General features: G+C 44.9%; 1 protein-coding gene across 1 annotated transcript in view; it reads left to right on the top strand.

Annotated features, from left to right (window-relative positions):
• The window catches only part of COL5A1 (collagen type V alpha 1 chain), a 243,625-nt gene that overhangs the window by 103,767 nt on the left and 119,247 nt on the right, over positions 1–20,611 (top strand). Inside the window, 6 exon segments of the mRNA XM_070758910.1 lie at positions 1,651–1,806; positions 3,731–3,787; positions 7,143–7,184; positions 7,446–7,508; positions 17,934–17,981; positions 17,983–18,009. Of these exon segments, the coding sequence (XP_070615011.1) occupies positions 1,651–1,806; positions 3,731–3,787; positions 7,143–7,184; positions 7,446–7,508; positions 17,934–17,981; positions 17,983–18,009 (393 nt within the window).

The following is a 20,611-nucleotide window of genomic DNA, read 5'->3' as shown; positions in this document are numbered from 1 at the left end:
TTATGCTTCAGAATTCAGTCAGTCTGAAGTCTGAAGTCTCACAGTAGTTTTGCTTGCTCATTTTTGACCACTTTTTCGGGCTTATGATCCCACCAGTTCTTTGCCACTGGTAAATGGTAGTTCCGGCACAAGTTACAGTGGATCATCTGTGCCACAGCATCATGTCTATGATTGTAGTCAATCTGTGCGATCTTTTTGCAGCAGCTGAGTATGTGATCGATTGTTTCATCTGTTTCTTTACAGAGTCTGCACTTTGGATCGTCTGTTGATTTTTCAATTCTGGCTTTCACAGCATTTGTTCTAATGGCCTGTTCTTGTGCCGCCAGTATTAGTCCTTCTGTCTCCTTTTTGAGTGTTCCACTTGTAAGCCATGGTCAGGTCTTTTCTTTATCCACTTTGCCTTCAATCTTCTCCAAGAACTGGCCATGCAATGCTTTGTTCCGCCAACTGTCCATACGACATTGAGTTACAGTTTTTCTGTGCTGGATTATTATTATTATTATTATTATTATTATTATTATTATTATTATCATTAAACATGAAAATCAGTCTACTGGGTGTTGTGGTTGGCTCTGGGCCAGCTCCTGCTCCAAGCACTGTGGGGGTTGATGTGAGCGAATCCTCCCATTGTCAGAGGTCTGTTTTGCTGCCGGCTGCTCCGACAGTGAAGCATCTGGGGAGGATTCAGAAAGTGAAGTGGGGTCAATGGAGGAGGTGAGGACAGGCAGCCCATTAGGTAATTGCCCCGTTAGTGAATCATCTACCTTATCATCATTAGATTCTGAAGGGGAGACATTCATAGATGTGCGCAGACGCAGGGTGATGTCAAGGAAGGAACAACTGCGTAAATATTACAGGAAATAAGAGAAATCACCTGTGGCCGGGGTAATTAGGATAATGGAGCTGCTGTTAAATAGCCAGTGTTGCTGCCTCTGGGCATGGAAGTTTATCCGTTTGATCAGAGATCTTCAAACTTGGCGACTTTAAGACTTGTGGACTTCAACTCCCAGAATTCTACAGCCAGCTATGCTGGCTGGAGAATTCTGGGAGTTGAAGTCCACAAGTCTTAAAGTTGCCAAGTTTGGGGACCCCTGCGTTTGATGATAGTGAGAACTGTGTTTTACATCAGGATTTTACAAGGACTCTTTGACCCATTTCAAGATTTTTCCAGGACTCTTGGACTAACTCAGTTAAGTTTTTGACTCAAGGACTCTGAAAGGGGGTGGCTGTGACGTCTTCACAGCTGCCTTTTATCCGCTTTGTTTTTGTTTTGTGTTCCTCACAGCATTCAAGGTTGTTGACTTGTGGGAGAGCACTTTAATTGTGTGTTTGGAAGTATTTTCCTTTCGATAAAACACCTTTAGTTCCTTTACAGTGTGTTTGAATTTCTCTTTTTGGACTTAATCGTGGGCTCGCAACAAGAAGCCCGGCAGAACACTGGACATGTAAAATGCATCACAAATACCACTGACTGGTGCTAGTGGTTGATAGGGGCTGCTGCCAGCGTCCTAGATATCAACCACAGGTTTTTTTAGCAATTCCACTGGTGTTATTGCAGGAAGCTGCAATTTCTTGATGTGTTTTGTGAAATTCTTGGACATGTTGTTGTTGTTGTTATTACTATTATTATTATCCTCATCATCCTCACAGAGCACAGGAAGAGTAAGTGAAGGTGGAGAAGATACCGACAAAGATTTCTCTGTCACTGAGTATGGAGAAGGCTATTATGATGGCTACTTCGACAGGACGGACTCCCCTGACATCGGACCCGGGATGCCTGCTAACCAGGATACCATTTATGAAGGGGTGAGGAAGGCCTCTGTCTCTGTCTGAGAGTTGGGCTCAAATCCTGGCCACCTGCAGCCCACTATCAAGGCTGGGTCAGTCATGGTGGTGGGATCTCACACTGAGAATCCTGGCTGTGATCTGCAAAAACGTAGGGTTAGGGTCCCAGGTTAAAAGGGAGACTTCGGTGAATCTCTTAGTGAAGCTGATGGAGGCTAACCACAATGTCTTTCTGCCAATTTGAAGGCATTCTTGCCATTCCTGTGCAATTGTTACAGATTCCAAAGAAGCAACCAGTGAATCTTGTTCGCTGGTTGAAACTCTAGAAAGAGTTCAGAGAAGAGCAACCATTATGTTAGGGCAGTGATTTTCAACCTTTTTTGAGCCGCGGCACATTTTTTACATTTACAAAATCCTGGGGCACACCACCAACCAAAATGACACAAAATGACACCCTAAGACACTCTCCTCTCTTTTTTCATCCCTGTCTCCTCCCCACCCTTGTGTGTGTGTATGTGTGTGTGTGTATACACACTCTTGAACCATTTCCAAAAACAGGTGAGGGCTGGGTTTTTTTCTCTCTTATTCTTTGGGTGTTTTTTATCATATGCTTTAAATCAAGAGTCACTTCTCTCTCTCTCTTTTGTTTCTCTCTCTTTCCTCTCATTCTCTGTCTCAATCGTTTTCTCATTTCTCTTTTTTCCTCCCCTTTTTGCTCATTTCTCTCTCTCTCTCTCTCCCTTCCTTTCCTTTTGTCTCTCTCTCTCTCTTGCTTTCTTTCTCTCTCTTTCTCTTTCTCTTGCCTTCTTTCTTTCTCACTCTTGCTTTCTCTCTCTTTCTCTCTCTTTCTCTCTTTTCTTTCTCTCTCTCTCTCACTCACTCTCTTTCTCTCTCTCTTTCTCACTCTCACTCTCTCAGCAAAAAGTTGCGAGACCGGAACCTGAGCTTCCTTCTTCGCGGTACACCTGACCATGTCTTGCAGCACACTAGTGTGCCATGGCACACTGGTGGAAAAACACTGTGTTAGGGGACTAAAGGCTAAAGCAGGTAAAGAACGGTTGGTGGAATTGGGCATGTTTAGTTTAGTGAAAAGAAGGACCAGGGCATGTCCACCATGTGTGAAAGTAGGTACCAATTTCTTTTTCACATTTCCAACAGTTAGGTGAAGTACTTGGAAACATCTTTGAAATTCTATTGGGTGGCAGGTGCCATCTATAAAACATCTTAATTTGATTTTCTTTAAAAGAGACTGATTTAGTTATTTTCCAATTATATATCCAAGGCGGAACAAGGTGGAAAAATGGTTAAGGGAAATTACAAACAAAGAAATTAGGAAATTACAAACAAAGAAATTAGGAAGAAATTAAGAAATTATGATCGAAACATTTAAATATGTTAAAGGGTTAAATAAGGTTCAGGAGGGAAGTGTTTTTAATAGGAAAGTGAATACAAGAACAAGGGGACACAATCTGAAGTTAGTTGGGGGAAAGATCAAAAGCAACATGAGAAAATATTATTTTACTGAAAGAGTAGTAGATCCTTGGAACAAACTTCCAGCGGACGTGGTTGGAAACCCGCGAAAATCGAGGGAACACTGTATACCAAAATTAACACGGGATACAGGGGCTTTGGATTACAGTAAAAGAAGCCGTCAGGGTTTGGGGGGGGGATGAATTCAGGCTGGTTAGGTGAGTCTCTCATTAAAAAAAAAACTGTCCCAAGATTGTTGCAAATTGAATAGAGCGTTCACCAAGCATCAAAAATGTATGTTGGAGAAAAAAAATAAAGAAAATTTATACACATATACACACACACAAATAAAACCCCAGTCAGCCTGCAAAGGTAAAAAAAAGTACTGGTGCTTTGCATTTATCTCTGGGTCTTATTTCCCTGCCTTCATTTTTTATCCCACATGCCTGACTTGCTTTCTCTTCCTCTGGTGCAGATCAGTGGACCTCGAGGGGAAAAGGGGCAGAAAGGAGAGCCGGCGATCATTGAGCCAGTAAGTGTTTTTGCTTTGCAGGTAAAGGTGAGCTGCAGAACCTCATAGTTGAGGCCTCTGCGGTCCCTGTGGGAACCTCCAGCAACCAGATACGGTGTATTTAGTCTGTGAACATCAATGGTTACCTTCAGAGGTGGGCTGCTAAGGTGTACCTGCATGGCTGTGCATGATTTTGCTACCTGCCCAGGTGCAGTAGCATAATTGTGCTGAACTCCTCAAGGTCATAGTTTTGCTTGAGTGACGATTCATTATTTCTACAATTGATTTGATGCTGTATGTCCAGAAAATTTGAACAGCTAAAATATTAGTGTAGTATGGTAGGGTAGGGTAGGGTAGGGTAGGGTAGAGTAGAGTAGAGTAGAATAGAGTACAGTGATACCTCACCTTACGAACTTAATTGGTTCCAGGACGAGGTTTGTAAGGTGAAAACTTTGTAAGATGAAACAATGTTTCCTATAGGAATCAATGGAAAAGCGATTAATGTGTGCAAGCCCAAAACTCACCCCTTTTGCCAGCCGAAGCACCCATTTTTGCACTGCTGGGATTTCCCTGAGGCTCCCCTCCATGGGAAACCCCAGCTCCGGACTTCCATGTTTTTGGGATGCTGCAGGGGAATCCCAGCAGGGGAATCCCAGCAGCGCAAAAACGGGTGCTTCACTGGTAACGGGTTTCCTAGCGAGGGGAGCCTCAGCAAAATTGCAGCATCTCAAAAACACGGAAGTCCTCGAAACCCTACCTCTGGACTTTCGTGTTTTTGTGATGCTGTGATTTCGCTGAGGCTCCCCTCGCTGGGAAATCCCACCTCCAGACTTCCATTGCCAGCGAAGCACCCGTTTTTGCACTGCTGGGATTCCCCTGCAGCATTGCAAACACACATACGTCCGGAGGTGGAGTTTCCCATGAAGGGGAGCCTCAGTGGAATCCCAGCAGCACAAAAATGGGCACTTTGCTGGCAACAGAAGTCCGGAGGTGGGGCATCCCAGTGGCGGCGGCTTGGGTTTGTAAGGTGAAAATAGTTTGGAAGAAGAGGCAAAAAAATCTTAAACCTCGGGTTTGTATCTCGAAGAGTTTGTATGATGAGGGGTTTGTAAGACGAGGTATCACTGTATAGTAATAAGATTAAATGCAAAAATCAAATCATACACCCTCCGAATTCCAGAAGATCCTTGGGAAATGAAAGAGGGAGAGGAGCCCACCGGTTCTTCTTTGTGAAGAGTTCCCATGGGACCTCTCTTTGAGGAACAGGTCTTTCCTGAGGGCACCTTCAAAGGCTTCCTTGGTTCTCCCAAAAGTGGTCTGTCCACATCCGGCGATTCATCAAGTGGCCTTTACGCAGCCACGGAAAGAGATTTAATTTAATTTATTTAATTTATTAGGCTTGTAAGCCATCCAACTCCTTGCAGTCTTTGTGCGGCATACAGTAAGTGTACAGATGTGAGATGTGAGCAGAGCCTGGACCCTCTTTTCAAATTGCCTGTAGTCAGTATGCAGAGGCGCTTCTGCCGAGTAGGGTCCGGCCCTGGCACCTCCTGCTCTTCAGGTTCTGTCCTGCAATAATGCAGAGGCCAAAGCTGCAATTTCTCACCATTGATGGAATTCTCAAAGGAGAAGCCTGAAAAAAAGACACCTGGACGGATAGATCAATGGCAGCAGAGGAGGACCAGGAACTTCCTGGTTAGTGGTCGGAGAATTCATGATCCAAGATTATTGGGAGGGCCATAATATCAGCTTGTTTCATGTATTATTTACACCAGCTGTCAAGATTCCAGGTAACATGAACCGGGGTGGCGCAGCAGGTAGAGTTCTGTACTGCAGGCCACTGAAGCTGGCTGTAGATCTGTAGGTCAGTGGTTCAAATCTCATCACCGGCTCAAAGTTGACTCAGCCTTCCATCCTTCCGAGGTGGGTCAAATGAAGACCCAGATTGTGGGGGCAATAGGCTGGCTCTGTTAAAAAGTGCTGTTGCTAACATGATGTAAGCCGCCCTGAGTCTAAGGAGAAGGGCGGCATAAAAATCGAATGAATGAATGAACGAACGAACACCAACAAACAAACAAACAAACAAACAAACAAACAAACATGGTCACGTCGTCCATTCAGATTGTGTCAGCGTGGCCAGCCCTTCCTTTGCTGCTGCTCCCCCCCTGGTGGTGGGGGCATAGGATGGCCTTGAACCCCTCAAAGAAAGGATGCTTTGTGGCTACATCTTCTCCCTCCTGAAATCCCCCCCTTCCAAGTTCCCATTGACATCAGGCCTCCTACAGGTAGTGTGGCAAGCAGTTAATTTATCACCAACCTCTGCAGCGGCTTGACACCAGCAGCCTGTATGACCCCAAATGCTGGATTGGAGGCAAACAGACACAACCTGAACTTAGCAAAGTTGTGATGTTTGTCTTTCGGTCCCTCTCTTTTGGGATGTTTGTAGGCAGGGCTGGCAATGAGGCAGGGTGCGTGTGTGTGTTGTTGGCGGTGAGTGGGTTAAGCTTTATTGGGGTTTTCTGGAGGGATTCAACCACGCACAAGGCAACTGGTGCCGATATTTGCAACGCCTGGTGTTGTTCTGTGCTGAGTTCAGAGTCACTCATGTCCTCATCACCTCGAGGCTTGACTACTGTAACACTCTCTACATGGGGCTACCTTTGAAGAGTGTTCGGAAACTTCAGATCGTGCAGAATGCAGCTGCGAGAGCAATCATGGGCTTCCCTAAATATGCCCATGTCACACCAACACTCCACAGTCTGAATTGGTTGCTGATCAGTTTCCGGTCACAATTCAAAGTGTTGGTTATGACCTATAAAGCCCTTCATGGCATCAGACCAGAATATCTCCAGGACCGCCTTCTGCCGCACGAATCCCAGCGACCGATTAGGTCCCACAGAGTGGGCCTTTTCCGGGTCCTGTCGACTAAACAATGTCATTTGGTGGGACCCAGGGGAAGAGCCTTCTCTATGGCGGCCCCAGCCCTCTGGAACCAGCTCCCCCTAGAGATCAGAATTGCCCCCACCCTCCTTGCCTTTCGTAAGCTCCTTAAAACTCACCTCTATCGTCAGGCATGGGGGAATTGAGATATTCCTTTTCCCCCTAGGCCTATACAATTTATGCATGGTATGTTGGTGTGTATGTTTGGTTTTTAATAAGGGTTTTTAGTTATTTTAAATATTAGATTTGTTATATGCTGTTTTGATTATTGTTGTTAGCCGCCCCGAGTCTACGGAGAGGGGCGGCATACAAATCTAATAAATGAATGAATGAATGAATGAATGAATGGAATGAATGAATGAATGAATGAATGAATGAATGAATGAATAAATAAATAAATAAATAAATAGTTCATCCCTTCCTCCTTCTCTTCCAGGGCATGCTTATCGAAGGGCCGCCCGGCTCTGAAGGCCCAGCCGTAAGTTGCTTGCCTCTCTTTGCCTTCTGGCCCCAGGGATGGGTATGGGTCTTCTCCGCTGCAGCTGGGGCAAATCTGCAGAAGGCAGCTGCTCTCGCCTGCAGCTGCTTCCTTGGGTGAACGTGGGGCTCTGTGGCTTGCCTCCCAGGTCAATTCGACCGTGCAGAAGTAAACCTATCTCTTGCGTTTCTTCCCCTCCGTGAGGAGGGCGAGAACTTCCTTCCCTTGGAGCTGACTTTCCTTCTTTCTCTCCTCCACCAGGGGCTTCCAGGCCCGACGGGAACAACGGGGCCAGCGGGGCCCATGGGAGATCCTGGAGAAAGGGTAAGTTTCTGGCACAGAGAGTCACTTGGAGACAGAAGGAGGGAGGGAGAGAGAGAGAGAACAATAGAACTGCACTGCCTCCTCTTTTCAAGGGTCTCTTGTGCACTGCATGCAGGAAGAGGGAGATTGTGATCCCGCTATATAGAGCGCTGGTGAGACCACATTTGGAATACTGTGTTCAGTTCTAGAGACCTCACCTACAAAAAGACATTGACAAAATTGAACGGGTCCAAAGACGGGCTACAAGAATGGTGGAAGGTCTTAAGCATAAAACGTATCAGGAAAGACTTAATGAACTCAATCTGTATAGTCTGGAGGACAGAAGGAAATGGGGGGACATGATCGAAACATTTAAATATGTCAAAGGGTTAAATAAGGTTCAGGAGGGAAGTGTTTTTAATAGGAAAGTGAAACCAAGAACAAGGGGACACAATCTGAATATACGGAATGGCGGGGCAGGAGGGCGGGGCCAACCACAGATGGTATTTGCCGGTTCTCCGAACTGGTCAAAATGGCTGTGACTGGTTTGCCTGAACTGGTCTGAACCGGCTGAATACCACCTGTCTCCCCCCCCCCGTCCACAATCCTCACTTCATTCACCTGTACTGCATTCAGTTTTGGTCACCACACTGCAAACAAGACATTGAAGCTCTAAAGAAAGTGCAGAAGAGATCAACCACAGGAGGAGAAGGAATGGGAAACTATAACATACAAAGAGAGGTTGCAGGAACTGAGCATGGACATTCTGGCAAAGAACCAGGGGAGACAGGATCGCAGTCTTCCAGTACTTGAGGGGCTGCCACGGGGGGGGGGGGGGTCACGCTGTTTTCCAAGGCACCCGAAGGCCAGACAAGGAACAGTGGATTGAGTATTGGCAGTTCTGTGTTAGCAAAAACTTCAGAAGAGAAGGATTTAGGGGCAGTGATTTCTGACAGTCTCAAAATGGGTGAGCAGTGTGGTCGGGTGGTAGGGAAAGCAAGTAGGATGCTTGGCTGCATAGCTAGAGGTATAACAAGCAGGAAGAGGGAGATTGTGATCCCGCTATATAGAGCGCTGGTGAGACCACATTTGGAATACTATGTTCAGTTCTGGAGACCTCACCTACAAAAAAAATATTGATAAAATTGAACGGGTCCAAAGACGGGCTACAAGAATGGTGGAAGGTCTTAAGTATAAAACGTATCAGGAAAGACTTAATGAACTCAATCTGTATAGTCTGGACTCTGGAGGACAGAAGGAAAAGGGGGGACATGATCGAAACATTTAAATATGTTAAAGGGTTAAATAAGGTCCAGGAGGGAAGTGTTTTTAATAGGAAAGTGAACACAAGAACAAGAGGACACAATCTGAAGTTAGTTGGGGGAAAGATCAGAAGCAACATGAGAAAATATTATTTTACTGAAAGAGTAGTAGATCCTTGGAACAAACTTCCAGCAGACGTGGTAGATAAATCCACAGTAACTGAATTTAAACATGCCTGGGATAAACATATATCCATCCGAAGATAAAATACAGAAAATAGTATAAGGGCAGACTAGATGGACCATGAGGTCTTTTTCTGCCGTCAGTCTTCTATGTTTCTATGCACTCGACTGAAGCCCAGAAACACCTGGCCAAAGCTGCTTCACAAATACCCCAGGCCAGTCAATACATAAAAGGTTGTGAGCTTTGTGGATTAGCACATGATCTCCCTTCTGGATCATGTCCATTTCATAGAATGGACAATAAGTAAATATGATCTGCAATGACACATTGTCCCCAAATCCAATTGCTTAGACTGCTTAGCCCTTTAAATCTTTTATTCTTTTCTAACCATTGCTGTTGTTGTTGTTCATTGCATACTCAGCCAGATGTTGGAACTGTATTTGACATTTTTTTATCCCCCTACTGAGTCCTTCGCAAAGGCAGATGTTGTGGCCTGAGAGTGCTAAAGGACTTGTCACAAGATGTTCCGAGTAAAGTTGCCTTTTGCAATTGACTCATGTCATTTGGGCAGCATAGAGGAGGCAACTTTACATTTAAGAAGCAGGACAACCTTCTCCATGCCTCCATTCAGTGTTTAGGCTCAAATATGGTCCTCGGCCCCTTTCGCCCCTCCCTCTGCCATCTAGACCTGTATTTTTGATTTGATTTGATTTGATTTGATTTGATTTGATTTGATTTGATTTGATTCGATTCGATTCGATTCGATTCGATTTGTATGCCGCCCCTCTCCGTAGACTCGGGGCGGCTAACAAAAGTAATAAAAACAGCATATAAACAATCCAATATTAAAATCCTTATTATAAAACCAAACATACATACAGACATACCATGCATAAAATTGTAAAGGCATAGGGGGAAAGAGTATCTCAGTTCCCCCATGCCTGGTGGCAGAGGTGGGTTTTAAGAAGCTTACGAAAGGCAAGGAGGGTGGGGAAAATTCTAATCTCTGGGGGGAGTTGGTTCCAGAGGGCCGGGGCAGCCACAGAGAAGGCTCTTCCCCTGGGTCCCGCCAAGCGACATTGTTTAGTTGACGGGACCTGGAGAAGACCCACTCTGTGGGACATAACTGGTCGCTGGGATTCGTGCGGCAGAAGGCGGTCCCTGAGATAACAGGGGTGGACAGAAAAATGGAAACACCTTGAAAAATCATCAAAATATCTTTTAATATGGTGTTGGTCCACCTTTTGCGGCAAATACATCCTGCAACTGCTGTGTTGATGGGAAGGGTGGGAAGCTTTTGACTCCACCTAAGGTATAATTGCTTTTTCAGGGGGCTTTTCTGGGAGCGGAAGCCCCATCCCCAGACCCTGGCCCTGCCTCCAGGCGAAAGCCAAAGCTCTGGTTTTAGGCTCTGCTTTGTGGGGGGTTGAGTGGGCTGCCCCGAGGCTCCCCGGGGCCCTGAGGTCTCTTGGCTAGAAGCCTCAGGCAGGGCCGTGTCAGCCTCCCAAGAAAATATGCCCGGGCTGGTATAAGAGATCTCCAGGATCCCTTCCGGCCCAGTTAGTCTGTGTTAAATGTGCTTGCTTCCCTGCTTGGGCTCTTTAATCAAGCACCGACTAATTAATTTATGATCCCTAACACTAAAAGGACAGGCCTGATTCTGCTATAATCAGAATATTCTGCTCCATTTACAATGGTTTTGAATCGCACAAAATTCACTGGGGCGTTTCAGCGTTGGCCTAAATGTGCTGAATTTTCTGAAATGCATAATGTTCCCGGGAAGATGAATAGCTACCAGATCCGAATGGATGACGAAGGCAGCTGCTGTGGCCTCGAGGTGGAGCTCTGGCCTCACAGCCGGGAGATTGTGTGTTCAATCCTAGATAGAGGCAGATGTAGGATATCCTATTTGGACAGGGAGTCATTGCTCACAGTTGCTCATGACCTCATCACCTCGAGGTTCGATAACTGCAACGCTCTCTACATGGGGCTACCTTTGAAAAGTGTTCGGAAACTTCAGATCGTTCAGAACGCAGCCGCGAGAGCCATCGTGGGGCTTCCAAGATTCGCCCATGTTTCTTCAACACTCTGTGGCTTGCATTGGCTGCCGATCAGTTTCCAGTCACAATTCAAAGTGTTGGTTATGACCTTTAAAGCCCTACATGGCATTGGACCAGATTACCTCCGGAACCGCCTGCTACCGCACGAATCCCAGTGATCGATAAGGTCCCACAGAGTTGGCCTTCTCTGGGTCCTGTCGACTAAACAATGTCGTTTGGCAGGCCCCAGGGGAAGAGCCTTCTCTGTGGCGGCCCCGGCCCTCTGGAACCAACTCCCCCTAGAGATTAGAATTGCCCCCACCCTCCCTGTCTTTCGTAAACTACTCAAGACTCATTTATACCGCCAGGCATGGGGGAGTTGAGATATTCCTTCCCCCTAGGCCATTACAAGTTATGCATGGTATGTTTGTGTGTTTGTTTGGTTTTTATAAATAAGGGTTTTTAGCTGTTTTATTATTGGATTGTCACATGCTGTTTTTATCATTGTTGTTAGCCGCCCCGAGTCTACGGAGAAGGGCGGCATACAAATCCAATAAATTATTATTATTATTATTATTATTATTATTAGTAGTAGTAGTAGTAGTAGTAGTAGTAGTAGTATTATTATTAGTAGTAGTAGTATTATTAGTATTATTGTTGTTGTTGTTGTTATTATTATTATTATTATTATTATTATTATTATTATACTTGGGCAGGGTTTCAACTAGATGACCTGCACACTAACTAAAGCATACAAAACATTTGCCAGACCAATCCTTGAATACAGCTCATCTGTCTGGAGCCCACACCACATATCAGACATAAATACATTAGAAAGCACCCAGAGATACTTTACGAGAAGCGCTCTATACCTGCAACAGGACACCTTATGCAACCAGGCTTGAAATCCTGGGCTTAGCAAGCTTAGAACTACCTTTGTCATGACCTAAGCATAGCTCATAAAATCATCTGCTAAAACATCCTTCCTGTCAATGACCTTTTCCAGCTTCAACCACAACAATACACGAGCACACAATAGATACAAACTCAAAGTGAACCGCTGCAAACTTGACTGTAGAAAATGTGATTCTAGCAACAGAGTGATCAATGCCTGGAACTCACAACATGATTCTGTGGTTTTGTCACCAACCTCCCCAAACTTTACCCTTAAGACTGTCCACTGTTGACCTCGCCTGTCCGATGGTTCCCTCTTATCTTTACCCATCTTTCATAATAATAGTTTTTATTTAATTTCTTTAAAAACATAACAACCAAAAATAGATAAACATACATTTACAGAATACAAAACAAAAGAAAAGAAACAAAAACAACACCAACAACGAAGAAAGAAAGAAAAAAAACAACGAAAAAATGAAAAAACAAAAACAACACCATAACAAATAACAATGAAAGTATACATCATCATATGAGGAGGGAAAATGTAATTCCTTCTATTGTTAAATATTTCATATTCTGGTAAATACAGCCGGTATCCACTATTAATCATTTTGGTTATCCATATTCTATCAATAGTAATTTATTTCCTAGCTGCCTTCTATGCACTCTTTATTCAGTACCCATCTTATGTATATAAACAATGCTATATCTATGTATATTACCAATACGTACCTGACAAAATAAATAAATAACATAAATAAATAAAAAAGGTCCCTTCCAACTCGGTTAATCTGTTATCTGTTAATGAAGGATTGTCTAGTTCCATAGGTAAGCTTTCCCTGCAGACTTTGTGTTTAACCAGCAGATGGCGCTGCAGGGTATGAAATGGCAGGTGAAAAGTAATTTATTTTATTCCCCCAAAGAACAGGGGGGGGGGGGGAGTTGGGGAGGAGGTTCTTGGCTGAAGGGGTTTGGAATTCCTTGTCATGCCATTTACGAGTCTTGAAACGCTCCAAGATGTTTTTGTTAGGAAACGAGAACGTCCCCCCCCCCCCGCCATAAATGAATGCCAAAATGGATGAGATCGGGGTGTCTTCCAGCCTGGTTGGGACCTCTTCCGTCCTGGGCTCTTAATAATAATTATAATAATAATAATAATAATTTATTAGATTTGTATGCCACCCCTCTCCGAAGACTCGGGGCGGCTCACAACAATAATAAAAACAATGTTACAGTGGAACAAATCTAATATTAAAATAGAAAAAAAATAAATAAAACCCCATCATTTAAAACCAAACAACACATACATACAAAACATAAAATATAAAAGCCTGGGGGAGGTGTCTCAGTTCCCCCATGCCTGGCGATATAGGTGGGTCTTGAATAATTTACGAAAGACAAGGAGGGTGGGGGCAGTTCTAATCTCCGGAAGGAGTTGATTCCAGAGGGCCGGGGCCGCCACAGAGAAGGCTCTTCCCCTGGGGCCCGCCAAACGACATTGTTTAGTCAACGGGACCCGGAGAAGGCCAACTCTGTGGGACCTTATCGGTCACTGGGATTCGTGCGGTAGCAGGCGGTTCCAGAGGTACTCTGGTCCAATGCCATGTAGGGCTTTAAAGGTCATAACCAACACTTTGAATAGTGACCGGAAACTGATCGGCAGCCAGTGCAGGCCACGGAGTGTTGTAGAAACGTGGGCGAATCTAGGAAGCCCCACGATGGCTCTCGCGGCCGCGTTCTGCACGATCTGAAGTTTCCGAACACTTTTCAAAGGTAGCCCCATGTAGAGAGCGTTGCAGTAATCGAACCTCGAGGTGAAGAGGGCATCAGCGACTGTGAGCAATGACTCCCTGTCCAAATAGGGCCGCATCTGGTGCACCTGGTGAACCTGGGCAAATGCCCTCCTCGCCACAGCCCATTCGTTCCCAATCAATTCAGTTGTTACGAGAGTTGGAAGGGACACTGTAGGTCATCTAATCCAACCCCCAGCTCAAGCAGGAGTCCCTACACCCCCAAGCTAACCTAAAGGAAAGTTCAGAACTTTATGTTAATTTGGGGGATGCCCAGAGGGCACAAAGGAGAAAAGAAAAAAAGTCAGAGCCCCCTCCTCCCCTTTCCCACTGCAGCCCCATTGCTGGGTGTCCCCGCTGTTCCGGCGTGTCGGGTCAGCAGGAGAGCCAGAAAGCCTGGCATTCAGGAGCCCTTCCCTCCTGGACCAGCTCAAGGGGATCCTTTGTGCCACTTTGACCCCTAGGAAACCTGCAGCCTGCCCCCTATTCGCCCCTTTCCCAATCACCTGAATTCACACACCACCAGGTGGCGCCAGAGGCTCCATCCCATTTGCAGCCTCTGCAAGAAACAGAGAAGAACCAGAATGAAAATCTATATAAATAAAAATGTAAATGTTGGTTTGTTCAAAATCTTAAATTTCTGAAATTACTTCACTGATTGCCTTGAAATTTTGACACAATGATGCATTCGAACACGTGTGTTTTTATATACCTATATTATATAGATATTCTAACCTTTTCATTCTTTTGGGCTTCACCAATTAGATGGATAGGTCTTGACGAGAATGGCTTGTTCATATTATTATTATGGAAAAGCAAAAAGTTGTGATTTAATAATAATAATAATAATAATAATAATAATAATAATAATAATAATAATAATAGATTTGTATGCCGCTCCTCTCCGAGGACTCGGAACGGCTCACAACAATAAAACATCATATACAAATCCAATGTTAAAACAGTTTTTAAACCCCCCCCCTATTAAAAACAGTCATACAGCCCAAACACACCATCCATAAAATCAAAGGCAGATAAGGATATATCAATTCCTCCATGCCTGGCGACATAGATGAGTTTTCAAAAGTTTGCAAAAGGCAAGGAGGGTGGGGGCAGTCCTAATCTCCAGGGGGAGCTGATTCCAGAGGGCCGGGGCTGCCACAGAGGAGGCTCTTCCCCTAGGTCCCGCCAGGTGGCATTGTTTCGTCGACGGGACCCGGAGAAGGCCAACTCTGTGGGAGCTAATCGGTCGCTGGGATTCGTGCGGCAAGAGGATTGATGTTCATGCCTTACTTTGTTGTAACATAGTGACTTGGAAGTCAATTCTTCTTTTTCTTTCCTTCTTTTCCTGATCTTTCTTCACTTTTCTTTCCCTTTCCCCCCACTGATTTTCAATTTACTTTTACATTTTATAATATTTTATAATTCAACTTTTTTTAAAAATTGGAAAGCCAATGAAATAGGAAAGAAGCGCTAGTATTTAAGTCATTTAATCAACAATGAACACTGACTGATTCGTTACTGTTTTATATTTTATTGACTGTTTTTTGAAGCCTTGCCTGAGCTATTGCTCCTAGCAACTGCCTGCCCCTTACAGTAACTTTCCGGCTTGTGGGGGAGAGGGAAGGGTTTTGCACGAGCGGTGGGTGTTGAATCAAGGAGGACTCAGGATCCATGCCGCCCCCCCCCCCCCCAGGGAATCCTTATTCCTCCTCAGAGAGAAGGCCATGGGAGGCTTCCTTCAGGGACATCCTGGTAGTGCATTGAGCCTTGTTGTGGCATCTCTCTCTGGTGCGTAGCCTACCCGGTCCCCCAGGTGGCTGGGTTATGGACCACGAGTCCCCAGGAAGTGCCACACACACTCTCTCCCTGAGCCCCACAGCTTAAAAGCCCCGACAGAGCTGGGCTGGGGCAGCATGAGCTTTCTGTCAGGCTTAACTAGCGATAATAGCAGATATTATTCCTTAAAAAAAAATAGAGTAGTAGATGCTTGGAACAAACTTCCAGCAGACGTGGTTAGTAAATCCACAGTCACTGAATTGAAACATGCCTGGGATAAACATAGATCCAGCCTAAGATAAAATATAGGAAATAGTATAAGGGCAGACTAGATGGACCAGGAGGTCTTTTTCTGCTGTCAATGATCGGGGGGGGGGGGGAGCTCCTGCATGGACCGGGGTGGTGGTGGAATGCAGTGGGGTAGCGAAAATGGAGCTCCACCCCAGAGCCCCCAATTGGCATTGAAAGAGGTTGAAAGAAATGCATAAGCCACGCCCACAATGTGGTAGAAAAATTTTTGGTAGCTCTTCACTGTGTCAATCTTCTATATTTCTGTGTTTCTAAAAATAACGTTTATTCCTTTATAAACTTTAAAAACAAAAGATAAACAAACAAAACATTTTACGATACAAAACAAAATCACTCAGTCAGATTCCTTCAGGAGTTGGACAGCATATGAATTACATTAAATAAATAAAACAAAATACAAATAGACATTTATACCTCTAGGGTTTATCTCAACAAATATTTTATGCTTATTTACTATTTTAAACGTAGTTCTACAGTCTACACGTCTAAACATATTTATTAAAACAGTGCTGCTTAGTATACATACAGTGTTATAAATGTTAGTATAGAAATGTTTATCCTTACTATATTAATGATCGAAACATTTAAATATGTTAGAACGGTTAAATAGTGTTTTTAATAGGAAAGTGAACACAAGAAGAAGGGGACACAATCTGAAGTTAGTTGGGGGAAAGATCAAAAGCAACGTGAGAAAATATTATTTCACTGAAAGAGTAGTAGATCCTTGGAACAAACTTCCAGCAGACGTGGTTGGTAAATCCACAGTAACTGAATTTAAACATGCCTGGGATAAACATATATCCATTGCAAGATAAAATACAGGAAATAATATAAGGGCAGACTAGATGGACCATGAGGTCTTTTTCTGCCGTCAGTCTTCTATGTTTCTATAATAACAATATTCTGTACTTATACTAAATTAAACATTAATATATTTATTTCATTTCCTTCTTTCAAACCAATTGTACAGTAAATTCCAAGTTTCGTAGTATTCCAAATCTTCTTTCTCTTTCAATTCTGGTATCAATTTATCTAATTCTGCACATTCCCAATAATATTTTTAATTATTACATGGCAGATACTATTCCAGTCCATGACAGACGTCAACTATATGGGGGTAACATGTTTTTAAGGGAATCCACTTTTGATTATTTACTTCTCAGTGCGAAATGACCCAAAACAGACATTTTGGTCCAAAGGTTTGGCAGCCCTTTGCTTTGTGACGGGCCGGGCTGGCAAACCTCCCAGCTCAGATGGAGCATTGATAGGTCTCTTGGCAGGCAACGGCGGAAGAGGGTGGTTTCACGGTACTCTCTCAGCTCCAGTGACCCCCCTTTTCACGGCCGGGTGCCAAGATTCACCCATTCCCAGGTCAGCCAGGCATAATTCCTGTGTTCACACCAGATCAGGTCAATCAGATTTTGACGGCCTGCCTGTTCTGGTTTCTGGTAGAAATTTAGCAATTACAAATAACTCTTATTAAATGCATCATTTCATGAATAAAGAAACTCCATTTATTTTCTCTGCTCTCCTGTAATTCAGACACATTCCATACAGACACTCAGTCCGTTATCTCTCTTGGCTGCATTCCTCACATTCCTTCTCTTGCTCCACTTAACAAGATTTATTTTCCTAACAGCATGACTTTGAAAAACAGCAGAACTGACTGTTAACAACACAGAATACTTTTGCTTACTTTAGCACAGCAAAAACACATCCATTTTCCCTTTGGCAATGTTGAAACTCCACCCTTCTTCTCCACCAACCCCCTGACGTGCCAAATACATCACTACAGTATTTAACCCATTCCTCTCCTTAATATCTTCTTCCAGACCTCTGTTATCTGCGTTTTTGGGCCCTTCTGAATTTAGGGTTAACCCAGTGAGCGTCTGATTCTCCCTTGCTAGATCCTGAACTCATAGCCCCATCCTGTGGCTGTCCTCCCACCTGTTCTATTACCTGTAACCCCGGGGCCCCCCACTAATTCATAAACACTATCTGAATCCGAGTCCTCAATATCTTCGTCATCCTCCAACTGATCAGGAGTATGTACAACACTGCCTGGAATTCAGGGAGTGGCAGGTGGGTCTTTGGGCTGCTGTCTCAGGTCAGTCTGATATTTTCTCTGTGGTGTGCCAACCTTCCCGCGTCCAGTGTTGACGTCCTTCTTGTTCTCTCTTGCCCAGGGTCCCCCTGGCCGTGCAGGGCTTCCTGGCGCAGATGGTTTGCCAGGCCCCTCCTGGGACAATGCTGATGCTGCCGGTAAGTAGGACGGAGCTGCAAAGTCTTTCCCCAGGCTTCCTTCTTCCATGGAGTAGCAACTTCATTGGCTCAGTGGTGAGAGTGCAGTACTGCAGGCTACTCCTGCTGACTGCCAGCTGACTGCAGTTTGGCAGTTCGAATCCCACTAGGCTCCAGGTGGACTCAGCCTTCCGTCCTTCCGAGGTGGGTCAAATGAGGACCCAGATTGTTGGGGGCAAGAGGCTGACTCTCTGTAAACCTCTTAGAGAGGGCTGTCAGAGCACTGTGAAGCGGTATATAAGTGTAAATGCTATGGCTATTGCTAAAAGAAGACTTAAGGGGACCTTCTTCCAGTACTTGAAGGACTGTCACGGGGGAGAGGGGTTGGCGTAATTAATTAATAAATCAACCAACTTAATTAAATTAATTAATTAACCTAATTATTATTAATTAATATTATTAATTATGTTGGTTATTACTAATTCATTAATATTTAGGTTAATTAATTAATTAATAATAACCAACACTTTCAAGAGGAGATTGGACAGTCGTTTGTCTGAAATGGTGTGGGGAACGGGGGTGGGGGTTGGACTAGATGATCTACAAGATCCCTTCGAACACAAACAAACAAACAATTTGCAAAGCAGAGAGAGGAAGGACAAGAAGCAATGGGTAGAAGCTCATGAAAGGGAGATCTAACCTGGAACTCAGGAGAAATATTCCAACAATGAGAACGATTAATCAGCGGAACAGCTTCCCGCCCAGAGTGGTGGGTGCTGAACCTGCGGGTTCACCAAATTCAACCAGAACCTCCGTCCAGGAAATGATGATCGGCGTGAGGGGATTGCCAATCCTGACGTTGGTTCAGTGCCAGCCAAACGGCCCTGCGCCCCCCCTTGTGCCAGAGGGAGAACCTCACATTTGAGTGGGTGTTGCCGTTTGCAGAATCACAAGCCAGCAAACCACAGGAAGAAACCTCGGGACATGAAAGGCTTTGGACGGGGAGAGATTAAACTGATTCATGCTCCTGTCAAGGCTTTGGGAAGTTGAGGAGGAGGAAGACAACGAAGGTCACGTCAGGCTGCTCTTTCCCCAGTCAGGCTGGCACCTCCATTTGGGGAGAACAGAAGCTTAAGTCTCGGCACTTCTACAAGTGCTTTGGGGACTCTCTCAGGCCCCTCGACCGCCCTCTCAACCAGAGAGTGGCCTGTTGCCTGGCGCAAAGGAGATTGGCAGTGGCACAACCCAATCGCTTTGCAGCTTTTGCGCCCAGGATCAACCCCCAAGGCCCCCCTTTGTCTTCCTCTTTGGGCAAGTTCTGTTGGGGGCTTTCCCCCTCTCCTTCCCCCTCCACCACTGTCGAGCTGAGAGGGCCTTCAAGGCCCTCATTGTGCCATTGGAGGTGCTAAATATGGTAACAGAGAGTGAAGTGTGGGATGAAGGCCCTCACTAAGGCTGCCTTGAAGCGGGAAGCAACGCAGGGCTTAAAGCGATTGGTCCAAGCAAAGGCAGGACAACAGAGCAGCCTCAGTGGCCGAGCCACCTGACAGCTCCCTTTAGAACAGTGATTTTCAACCTTTTTTGAGCCGCGGCACATTTTTTACATTTTAAAATCCTGGGGCAAACCACCAACCAAAATGACACAAAATGACACCCTAAGATACTCTCCTCTCTTTTTCCATCCGTTTCCTCCCCACCCTTGCGTGTGTATACACACCCTTGAACCATTTCCAAAAACAGGTGAAGGCTGGGGGTTTTTTCTCTCTTATTCTTTGGGTGCTTTTTATCATATGCATCAAGAGTCACTTCTCTCTCTTTTGTTTCTCTCTCTTTCTCTCATTCTCTGTCTCAATCATTTTCTCATTTCTCTTTTTTCCTCCCCTTTTTGCTCATTACTCTCTCCCTTCCTCTCCTTTTTTCTTTCTCTCTCTCTTGCTTTCTCTCTCTCTCTCTTGCTTTCTCTCTCTCTCACTCTTGCTTTCTCTCTGTTTTTCTCTTTTCTCTCTCTCTCTTGCTTTCTGTCTTTCTCTCACTCTCTTTCTCTTTCTCTTTCTCTTTCTTTCTTGCTTTCTCTCTCTCTCACACTCTCTTTCTCTCTCTCTTTCTCTCTCTCTTGCTTTCTTTCTTTCTCTCTCTCTCTCTCACTCTCACTCTCTCTCTCTCAGCAAAAAGTTGTGAGACTGGAACCTGAGCTTCCTTCTTTGCGGCACACCTGACCACGTTTTGCGGCACACTAGTGTGCCATGGTCCACTGGTTGAAAAACACTGCTTTAGAAGAGGGTTCTGCCAGACAGCTCAGAGATAGAGTGATGTAGCGAGACTTGAGCTGAAGTCACCATGCTAGTCCTGCCTCTTCATCCGACCCCAACTCAACAGGCGGAACATGAGCAACATGAAGAGAATGAGGGAATGTCTCCATGGATCTGGGAGCCACCCCTCAACAGGCGTATTCCCTCTCTCTTTTTCTCTTACCCCTTTCATATGGGCCTGGCCATAGGTGGGCTGCGCGAGAGCTGAGCCCCCCTCCCTGTTTGTTTTGTGTGGGGCTGGGGGCATTGAGAAGAGCCGGAAGAGGAAACTCTCCCTTACAGCAAGACGGCTGAGTAATTGTGATTTACAAAAA

Source organism: Erythrolamprus reginae, chromosome 8, assembly GCF_031021105.1.
Source record: "Erythrolamprus reginae isolate rEryReg1 chromosome 8, rEryReg1.hap1, whole genome shotgun sequence".
NCBI classification, from domain to species: Eukaryota; Metazoa; Chordata; class Lepidosauria; order Squamata; family Dipsadidae; genus Erythrolamprus; species Erythrolamprus reginae.
Note: the sequence above shows the minus strand (reverse complement) of the source record. Positions and strands in the feature narration are given on the sequence as shown.